Source organism: Neltuma alba, unplaced genomic scaffold (assembly GCF_004799145.2).
Source record: "Neltuma alba isolate B1F8T4 unplaced genomic scaffold, ASM479914v2 tig00000307_pilon, whole genome shotgun sequence".
NCBI classification, from domain to species: Eukaryota; Viridiplantae; Streptophyta; class Magnoliopsida; order Fabales; family Fabaceae; genus Neltuma; species Neltuma alba.
Window position 1 is genome coordinate 65,873 of NW_021632001.1, and position 10,728 is coordinate 76,600.

Sequence of the window (10,728 nt, forward strand, 5' to 3'; positions counted from 1 at the left end):
CATAAATCATTTTTAACTAATTTATATATACATTTTAAAATTAGCAAATGTTTAATTAAAATGACCAAAAACATGGAAAAATTGGTAAAAAAAATTTCTGTCTGAAAATTTAATTAGTTAAAAGGATCTAAATTTCAGAGCGTGTAAGTATAATACATGAGCATAACTTATGTTCCGCTGTGTGTAAATAACTCCAGTATTGATGATTGTTACATGTCATAAATGATATATTACACACAAAAATATATGCCATACTCACAAATCATAGTTGCACTCGTTTAAATCCAGGTCCTTTTAAATAATATACTTACAAATCATAGAGTATATTAGTAATATAATAGTATTATTCAATTAAGTGCGTCATATTCAACAGGATGATATTTATATTTTTTTTGCCAGCACTTTTTTAGTGTTAATATTATTATGGTCTTATTAATTATTATAATTACGATTTCCCTGTCTATCGCTTTCCTGCAAAAATTGACCCGCTGTATATAAACGCTGTCCCTCGCGCCCCCACACAGCCACACCCATTTTCTAACCTCTTGACTATCTTAATTCTGATGCAAATTGCAATAGCGGAAACTCCAGCTCACGCTACCATTGCTTCTTCCTAGATCGAATCAGGTTCTTTTCTTTTCCCTTTTTGTTTTTAATTTTTTCCCTTAATTTTTCTGATTCATTCTTCAGTGCAGCGAAGCAACGGGTTAAAGTTATAATTTCCCCCTCTTGCGTCAATTTTGCCTTAGACTTTGAATTAAAATTTAATTTCATCTCCTGTCATTTGCTTCTAAATTCAGAATCTTTTGGAGTTTAATTTCCTGGGTTTTGGCATTCTTGTCGGTTTTGGCGGGTTTGAAACTTTATCGAGAGTTTTTTCCCCAAATGATCATCTCGTCACTCTCTACTTGCTTCTTGGAATCCGTAATCATGGTTCAAACCTGTGATGGAGTTCTTCTATAAAATCGTTATATTGATGCTTCTTTCCTGGGTGGGTGCATTTAAGGGGGATACGCCAACGAATCAGTTTTGTTGTTCTCTGGGCTTTCCAAAATCTCAATTCTGGATTAGTTACTCAGTTTTTTAACCTTTTGATACATTCACTTATTCCTCTTTTTCCTTGACAGAATTTCCAATTTCGTCTTGGAGGCTTATGATGACCAACATTTGAGTTAGCAGTGGTGGCGTTTTAAGCTGGCTTTAAGCTTTTCGCTATGCTTGTGTTTGACTTTGAACCATGTCTAAAATGGGCAAATGGCTGCTATGATTGAACTCTGATGAAAATCCAGGAGATCGGTGCTGGTTGACAGGCTGAGAGCATTACTAATGTCTTCCAGGTTTATAGCAATTTCGGCTGTTTTTACAGCTTTAAGCCTTGTGGGTGTACAATTTGGCTCGGAGTTGTCTCTCAGTAAACTGAAATCAGAAGGAATAATTGGCAAGAATTTAATTCACTTGGATAAGGAGAATGCCAATCATGTCATTGAGTTGTTTTTGGGGTCGTACACCACCATATGGTTGCTCGCAAATTTTGTGATCAATGCATTTATCCTTCTCAATCTTTGTCTCAAGGTAAGTTTACTGTGTGAACAGATTAACTATTTATTACATGGTCATATATTATGCATATATGTAAATTTTATTTTATATGTTCTGTGCTTCCTGCATGAGATGATTTCTTTTGTTTTAGCGGTGAGCTGGTAACTTCTATTTTTTCATGTGAGATACTGATGCTTAACTTAGTTGGAAGATTAACAGGGCACTGGATTATGGATACAACTTATCGATGCTATAAAAGTTGCCAATTTATCAGGGTGCAAGTTTCTTGGGCTACTTTAGAATTTGTTCTTTTCGTTATTTTATTAGAGTTCCTGAGAAAGTATGGTGGTTAATTGGTATTGGTTGTTATTTTTCTTCCTGCAAACTAGCATTTAGTTGGCAAATTAGCGCTGATAATGCTTTACTTGATGGTGTTTATATGTTCCTTTCTCTTTTCGTTTGACATATTCAAGTAGTCCAGAATTAATCCCTGATTCTGTAGATTACCATAATTTTTTCGGTTAATATTGTACCTAAATAATGTTATTCTTTCTGTCTCCTCTCGCAGACTATGTTTTTCTCTGAATTGTATCCTGCTGAAATTCGGAAGCTGGTTGAGTGTCTCATTAATTATGTCATCTACAAGGTTAAATTTTTTCTATGGATTTTAATGATTTTTATTGGAGGTGTATGCTTCTTTGACTTGGCATCTGGTTGAGCATCTCATTAAGTACGTTGTTTTCCAGGTTAATATTGTTGTTTATCGATTTCAATGTGCTTTGCTTTTAAATTTTATTAACAACTGAAGTTTTTGAATGAAAATCATTGCATTCATATTTTTTATTTTTAATTTTTCAGATTTTTACACACTCTGGTCTGAAATTACATTGAATTGGCATTTTTTTCAAGTGGTTTTTTCTTTATGACTTGGCTTCAGAGATTCATTTTTGTTAAATCAAGTTAAACCATGATAAAAAGTTAGGTGTGCTATTTGACCTCCTGGAAAATGGAGCTTATTTAGCTAAGGAAACCAGCAAACTGCTATAATCATCAACTATGATGGAATTGATAAAGACGTCAGGCGCTTTAGGCTATTTGACCTCCTGGAAAATGGAGCTTATTTAGCTAAGGAAACTAGCAAACTGCTATAATCATCAACTATGATGGAATTGATAAAGACGTCAGGCGCTTTAGGGTAATTCTTATGTCAATTTGGTTGAGAGGCTGCAGTTTTATGTCGGTCTATGAATGAATTGATTGTAGAACATTGTGCTGGGAAGCATTTTGAAGATTTTTTCCTTCTGCTGGGATTGGGTTCGTTGAAAAAAGTATCTTTAGAACGGTTGCTTTTAAATTGAAGAGGTGAGATTGAAATATTGCATGAACTTTGGGTTCGAGATTGCTGTTTCAAGCCTTTGAAAAGCTACAATGGTATTATCCAACGACATTAAGTTCATATTGGGGAAAAAAAAAGGTTCTTATGGTTTCTTTAATGGATTTTTGGTTCCTAGTTTCGTTTTCATGTAGATTTCAATTCAGAAAGCAGTTAGAACAATAGCGTAAGAAATGTTATGACATGATAGAATCATCTGAAGGAGTCCTGTTCCCTACACTAGGGTATGTTCACAAATTTCAAGTTTACTAAAATATCTGTGATTCCCAAAAACGTATAAAACTTGCTTGAAATTTTGCCATTGACTTCCTTATCTTTGAGGATAATCTTAAACCTTTGAACAGCTAAGTGTCATTATTGGAATATATATGTACCCTGCATTAGCAATATATGAATAGAAATGTATTTGCTTCTATCACTTTAGATTCCCTCCATTTTGAAGGGCTCAAATTGTATAGGACCACTGAGAACGTGAGTGTCTTTTTGGACTGATGGCACATATATGCAACATAACATATGCATGTTTTATTTGTGGATTAGTTGGAAAAGATGGTGACAAAAAATGAGGATCGAGAGGACTATTGCTGAATTTTGGTTTCCTTTTGCCGTCATGTCTGACATTCTAGTTACTAAATTTAGTTAAAAGAATTTCTTTTCCAGAATATGCCCCTTTTTGTTTTTGTTGCAGTATCTCCAAATTTTCACTTATCATCTCATAAGGGTGAAATTGTTTTTTGATATGAAATTACTACAACCCTTTTGATTTTTGAAATGGAGGAAGAAGGCTTTAAGCATCTAGTATTGACAATAAATGATATTGACTTTGAATATACTATTGTAATTTTGAAATTTTATGTTCAATAATCCTGACCCTGTTTAATTATTATTTATGTTTAATTGCTGATTGAACAGGGGACATTTCTACCAATGATAGTGCCTCCAACAATATATCAGGCAGGTCTATGGTCTAGTTGGATGATAGTGCTATGTTCTTTAAAGGTATATGATGCCAAAATGGATCATATGAGAAAAATTCTGTTTTATTTGATGCAAACGAAATTAATCCGTGTTACTTATTCTGACACTTCTTTTTCACATTGCACAGATGTTCCAAACTTTGGCCAGAGATCGTTTAGAGCGATTGAATGCATCTCCATCTGCCAGACCCTGGACTTATGGCCGTGTATATTCAGCATTATTGTTGGTTTTCTTGGTTGATTTATTTTGGTATTGCCTGCTCTTTTTAGTCCATTGTCTTATTTTTTTCATCACTGTTATCTTCATCATCATCATTATTGTTATCATGATTGTTATTTTGGCCATGGAATTTTATTGACTAGGAATATGATATAAGATTGGGCGGACTAATATGCTGTTCAAGTTCAAAATTTCAACCTGTAGATAGTAGAGCCTCTCACAGCTTAGGAAACTCTTGAAATAGCTTTTAGAAATTTAGACGCACCTCAATAAGGTTATAGATGAATTTTAAATTTTTTTCTGAATTCAAATCTAGGGTTGTAAATTTGATGCAAAAACAATCAAGTAAACCATTTTTCTTTGTTAATATCCTACGAGGCCCTTATTTACTGGAGATTCTATGGAGACGGAACGTAGTTTGTCTGACTGTCTTCCATTGAGTCTCTCCTTCCTTCCTTTTCTGGAAGCTGGATTCTTTTCATGATTGCTATTGTCAACTTTGGGTTTCTCTGATCTTGAATGCTATTGCATATTCTTACTAGGTGAATGAAATGAGTGTGGTTTTTGAAGTTTATAAATGCTTGTGTTTTCCCCCTCCTTTTAATGCTTCCAGGATAAGGCTATGTCTGACGATATATAAAACACACCCATCCTCTATGCTTCTGTTGCTATTCTACGAGCCTCTTAGTATCGCTTGTGAGACCCTGCAGGTATGTATAGGGCCCTTCAGGTTTGAGCTTACTAAAAAGTTTAGTTTGCAGTGTGATAGCGATGCTTGGTTCGATGATATTGTTGTATGATATGAGTTGTAGGCTATATTGGTACATGGCTTTCAATTGCTTGATATATGGCTCCATCATTCAGCATGCAATACCACTGATAGTGGAAGGTCAAAACTCTTCGACACATTAGCAGCAGGTACTGTGGATAATATTTTTCTTGTATAAATGTTGTTGTATTATTTGCAATCTACGCAGTTGTGGGGTAGTTAGGATTCTTCCTCTTTCTTTTTCCGATAAAAAAGTATTTATTCATGCGGAGAAAACAATCCAATGAGGGAAAACAAGTAATCCTCTGAATACTCTGAAGTTAGGGGTAATTTCATCTATGAATGTGGTTGTATTACTATTAATTGCAGTCAAAACAGTTGGGTAGTAGTTAGTTTTTTTCCTCTTTATTTTTCTAATAAAAAGCATCGATTCATGGGGTAAAACAATCTAACAAGGGAAGACAAGTAATCCTCCGTGTACTCTCAATCTGTTACTAAATATTCACTGACTTAAAAGCAGATTTCAATCCCTTTGTAAATCTGCAAATCATACCTTCCTAAAAACACTTGTACTGAAAACAATAGGCAGGCCGTGAATTATTACCTAAGATACCACAGTCCCGTGATTACAGCACAAAACAAAGAAACTTAGTGGCTAAAAAACTGTACATCACTTGAACACACCCAATGCTCTCACTAAAGTAGTAGAGAATGTAATTCGCATCTTCCATTCTACTTCACTGTGCAGAAAAAGAACATATTATTTCTTATTTTTGAACTCTGATAGCACATTTCAGAACATATGGAGGCACAGCCATATTGGGCCTTTAGATCTGAAACAAAGCATCTGTATTAATTTTATCTAATATCATGGTCCAAGCAAAATCCTTGGCCTTAAAAGGTGCCTAGGTATTACAAATGAAGCTTCTATTGTGGGAGGCCAGAATTCTAGATAGGCTTGATCTCAGTACTTAGATTTTGCCTTTTCTGTTAAAAATTTCAAATCTTAGGATTGGGGGGGGGGGGGGGAAGAATTATTACCCCCTTATCTTTCCCTCATAAGGAAACTTTTATGATGTCTGTGTTTTTCCCGTAAGTTATCTAGTTTGGTAATTTTTCTCTGTGCTATTAAGCTGTGATCTTTTCTGTTGCATGCCATTTTTTAACAACAATAAATGCTAAAATGCAACTCGAGTTTGCCTTCATGAACGGCACAAAGCCTAGTTTTTAAGACACTGTTACAGTATGATTGCGTGTTAAAAGGAATATAAGTTCAATAATTTCAATTTATTATTGTGATTTTATAATGTTTTCTTTTCTTTTTTAATTAATATTTTGGAGACATGTATATCCTTGCATGTGCTTGGCTTGATGGGGGAGTATCTGGGTGGTAGAAATTTTCTTTTCCACTTCTTTATTCACAATGATGTTTTTTCCCCAATATTTCTAATTATTGCTATTGGCCCTGTTTAGTTAATACTGATAATACTATTCACCAAGAAAGAAAACATATTTTACTGCTGACACCATATTTGTTCTTATATTGCTGCCTGATGCGCCTTTCTCTTGCTTGTATCAACTTAATTGAAACCCCAATTTCCTAATTTACAAGTCTGACTGCAGGATCATTATTGGAATGGAAGTGGAGTCTTATTCGGAATTTGGGATTCTTACTAGACATGGCAACTTCTTTTACGGCTCTTGGCCATTACTTCCATATTTGGTGGCTTCATGGCATAGCTTTCCATCTTGTAGATGCAGTGCTATTTCTAAACATACGAGTAAATATTTGTGTAAATATTTCATTCTCTCTGCATGAATTAGACTGTCGATTCAATTTTCATTTTGAGATTCGCATGATATTTGATTTTATGGTCTTGTTTTTAACAGACACTGCTAAGTGCAATTATAAATCGCATAAGAGCCTATATCAGGTTAAGGAAGGCTTTAGGTGCGCTACATGCAGCTCTTCCTGATGCAACTACTGAGGAGTTGTTGTCATATGATGATGAATGTGCTATTTGCAGGGTATGCTAGATTGCTAGTTTTCCTAGGCACTTTTCATTGGTTGGTTTTAGCGATTGAAATACTTTTGCAAATCTTATAATTGTTTTCTTGGCAGGAGCCCATGGCCAAGGCTAAAAAGCTAAACTGCAAACACCTTTTCCACCTTGCGTGTTTGAGATCTTGGTATGATACTTTTCATGCATTTTGTTGTTCTTCTGTTGGAGTGAATCTTAGCGTGATACTATCAGCCTCAAATTGATTACAGGCTAGATCAAGGATTGACAGAGATGTATACCTGTCCAACATGTCGGAAGCCACTTTTTGTTGGCCGGCCTCAAAATGAAGCAAGCTTCAATACACGGGAAACATCAAGTGAAGAACCACATGCACACCAAATAGGTTCAGGGCTTGATCAGCCAAACACTGGTAGACATGTCATGGCTGCTGGATTATTTCCCAACCAAACACCAAACATGGAAGGCATTTCTTGGAGGTTAAAAATTTCTATGTGATGCTTTATGCTTCTCTGGCTCCATTCTTGGCTTTCAGGATGTTAATTTTATTTGTTTATCAGATTGGTATTTTTGAAGTTCAAAACACTATTCTGGTCCTAAAATATGCTTAATGTTTCTTATTGGTCTCTAAAGCTTTTCTTATTTCAGATAAATTTGGAGGTTTGAAAAATGTTCTGAATAAATTGTACGTAGTACCTCTTTTAACTGATTTATGTTAATGAAACGTGCATGCCTGCCTGGGGTAGAAGGACCATGAGCCGACAAACCTTGAAACCCAGAGAAAAGAACTCTAAATAAGTGGCATTGGGGAAATATTATCTTGCTGTAGGACTCTGCTATTCTGCTAGAAAATGCCTGACAAATCCGTTGCTTCTTAGAAATACTGAAAGGTTGCCAACAAATAATGGTTCAGATCCCATACCCCATGAAGTGTGGGTGTGAATCTTACTGCCAATATGAGAACCTTATTGGTGGATAAATTGTAAGTATCTCTTAAGTGTTATTTGAGCTATGAGGCCTTTCCTTACCGTGGTAAGCCTCTGACCCAACTCACTCAAAATTTTCTTTGCCCCGAAAAAAAAAAAAAAACGGAAGAAAATTTTGGGAGGCCAATTCTTAAAGTCGGACAGATCTACACCTCACAATGTAAATGAGATGATTGTTTTTCTGAACTCTGAAAATCATATGCTCTGAGGCCTATGTTCTGTGTTTTTCTCTTTCTAACAAGGATAGCTACCCCAATAAAAGTTCAGTTTGGAGCGTTTATCTATTGCCCATGAGACAAAAATTGTGAGCAGTACTTTTTTAAATGGAACTGTGGGAAGAACTTCATGGTGCCTGAGCCAGAAGAGTCTAATGTCCGTACACACATGTATGTGTGCCTAAATGACATTATTTTTTAACTTTTGGCTCACATTCAAGCAACTAGCCGTTGACTTGTTTGGGGTGCGTGTGTTTAAATTGTATTAAAAGAAAAATGTTGCAATATGTTAGTGTACTGACAACATCATAATTTGAGCAACTGAAACATCAAACTGTTTGATACATATTTTTTAAACATTAGTTCGTATTAGGAGAAAAGACTGCTTTATGTTTTTTTTCCTGCTTTTTTCCCCAGAATTTACTTTACTAACTATAGAAATAAAAAATTATACATTTGGTTGTGCTTTACAAAAATAAGGTATGCTTGAATTGATTCACTTTTTTGGTTTGACTTTACGTTCCCCTATATAGGGGTGCAGCAGGACTGGACTCACCTTGGTTGCATTCTTGGCCAAATCAAGGTGGCGATGGGGCTGGTCCATCTACTGCAATCAGATCAGTTGGATTAGGAAGGGTTCAAATGATGATGAGACATCTTGCATCTGTTGGAGAAAATGCTCAGAATGCCCTTGAAGATTCTGCCTGGAGCCTTTGGCCTATGAATACTTCTCAGGCTTCTGCAAGTGGTTCCCGGATTCCTCCTTCTCATGGGAGGCTCCCAGGGGGCTCTGATAATGTACACATGAGGAATGCTTCACGTTTTGCAAATGATAATCTGGCAAATATACTGGCTATGGCCGAGACTGTTCGGGAGGTTCTACCTCATATACCAGATGACATAATTTTCCAGGTATGGTTTGTCTCAAGATAAGATGTTTTAGGATCCAAAATTATTGGTTTGTATAAGTAATTTTGTCTGAGATTCCGGTCGGGAATGCTTGATGGCAATTGAGTGCAGTTTATAAACCAGCTTTACACTTTCACATGCTTTGATTGTAAACATGCAACGTGTGGCCCATGTTATGTAAAATTTAGCTAATACCCATATTGGTCTATAGATCTTCTGAACTTCATCCTTATAATAAGATCAAGTATTGTCGAACCCAGTTATGTCAGCACATTATTGATGGGACGCAAGGACGAATTCTAGGAATCTTGCAATGATAATTAGGGGTTTTCGTAGCTACCATACTTGTAGACACATGGGGTTCATGCGTGTCTATTATTTAAGGAATGTAATTGGAATTTTTTTTCCGAATAGGCTTTGTATCAGGAAACTCTTCTCTCAACTTTCTCATCCGGTCTGATATTTATTTAAGTAGGTGGGCCTTACGTATTGTTTGGAGTCTGAAAAACGTAGACTACACGCTTTAGAGCTTGTGAATATGAATGGGGAAGCATGCTGTAGACTTCATATTTTATAGATATTGATTTCCTGAATTGTTACTAAAATGAAATTAAAAGTTAAGTTGTGCAACTCTTTCGCCCAAAGCATGTATCAGGTGAAACTCCAAATATGGTGTAGTCGTACTGTGGAATATTTAAATGTACGATAAGTTAGTGTAATTTGCTCGATGTTTCATGTTTAATGAAATCAATGGTTATTGGTATTCTTGTTTAAGATTATTGCTTGTCTTAATATATATTAGAATCTAAAGCTGTAGAGATACTGCAGGACTTGCAGAGGACAAATTCCGTGTCAGTTACAGTGAATAATCTTCTCCAAATGTGATATATAGCGTGATATTTAGAATTGGTTCGGGGAGAGAGAGAGAGTCATGGGGGTTGATCCCCGTTTTTCTCCCTCATGACCCTTTTGTCGTCTTCCTCTCTCATGCGGGACTATAAATTTGCTGGAGATAGTTGAGGCGGGATGTTTCTGCATATGAGTAGGTATATGGAGAATTTGAAGTCGATCTCTTGAAATTAATTCAGATGAAATAATGAGGGAGAAAGATGGAAAAAAGCGGGACCTATTTGCATCTTTGTGTTTTATTTCCCCTCTATTTAATTCAGGTGAAGTTCAATACCAAAAATACCAAGGAGGCCTGTAACTTTAGGTTTTTGAGTTACCAATATCCTTGGAAATTTATAGGCTATATTTTTTGTATATAGGATCAGCAATTATACCCAAGAAAGAGTGGATAAGTATAGGTTTTATTCCTTCCTCTTTTTCTTGCATTAATAAAAAATGATTGTGATTTTTCTATGATGCCAAATTGGAAATGTGTTTTTTTTTTTTGGTTTGCTAGTTTCATTCTCATTTAAATATATTATTTAAGAGTTTTATTTTACCATGTGAATGCTGGGTTAATTGCCAAATTGGTACATGCATAAAAGATATCTTTGTGAACTTTGGATAAAAATATTTAATCTTAGTTTTTTACATGGGAAAAAAAGGCTCTTTGTCCTGTTTGTTGCAAGGCAAAGGAAAGCAAAGGTAAAAGAAAATCGAAGAGCCTGCATGTTTGTTAGAAATGATGAGAATTAAACGGAAGGGGGTGATAGGGTTAAGGGATAAAAAGAGGGAGAATGACAAATAAAGA

At 35.4% G+C, this 10,728-nt stretch overlaps 1 protein-coding gene across 2 annotated transcripts; it reads left to right on the forward strand.

Annotated features, from left to right (window-relative positions):
* The first annotated feature begins 538 nt into the window (after window positions 1–538).
* On the forward strand, window positions 539–10,401 carry LOC114720627 (E3 ubiquitin protein ligase RIN2). Of its 2 annotated transcripts, none has more exons than XM_028906325.1 (13): window positions 539–627; window positions 1,128–1,572; window positions 2,108–2,185; window positions 3,845–3,931; window positions 4,038–4,159; window positions 4,743–4,839; window positions 4,942–5,047; window positions 6,522–6,691; window positions 6,789–6,926; window positions 7,021–7,088; window positions 7,171–7,398; window positions 8,654–9,032; window positions 9,858–10,401. In XM_028906325.1, the coding sequence occupies exons 2-13, from the start codon at window positions 1,327–1,329 to the stop codon at window positions 9,912–9,914; spliced, it is 1,776 nt and encodes a 591-aa protein (XP_028762158.1). In that variant the 5' UTR covers window positions 539–627; window positions 1,128–1,326; the 3' UTR covers window positions 9,915–10,401. The 2 variants fall into 2 exon arrangements, with proteins under 2 accessions (XP_028762158.1, XP_028762232.1); XM_028906399.1 differs by having other exon boundaries at window positions 6,522–6,679.
* The last annotated feature ends 327 nt before the right edge of the window (window positions 10,402–10,728 follow it).

What these genes read in the sequence shown, in the direction of transcription:
- LOC114720627 (XM_028906325.1), top strand. Translation starts at nt 1,327, where the DNA reads ATGTCTTCCAGGTTTATAGCAATTTCGGCTGTTTTTACAGCTTTAAGC. An exon ending in TTCTTGGTTGATTTATTTTG is followed by an intron (nt 4,160 to 4,742) that starts GTATTGCCTGCT and finishes TAATGCTTCCAG; the next exon opens with GATAAGGCTATGTCTGACGA. An exon ending in TCGCTTGTGAGACCCTGCAG is followed by an intron (nt 4,840 to 4,941) that starts GTATGTATAGGG and finishes TATGAGTTGTAG; the next exon opens with GCTATATTGGTACATGGCTT.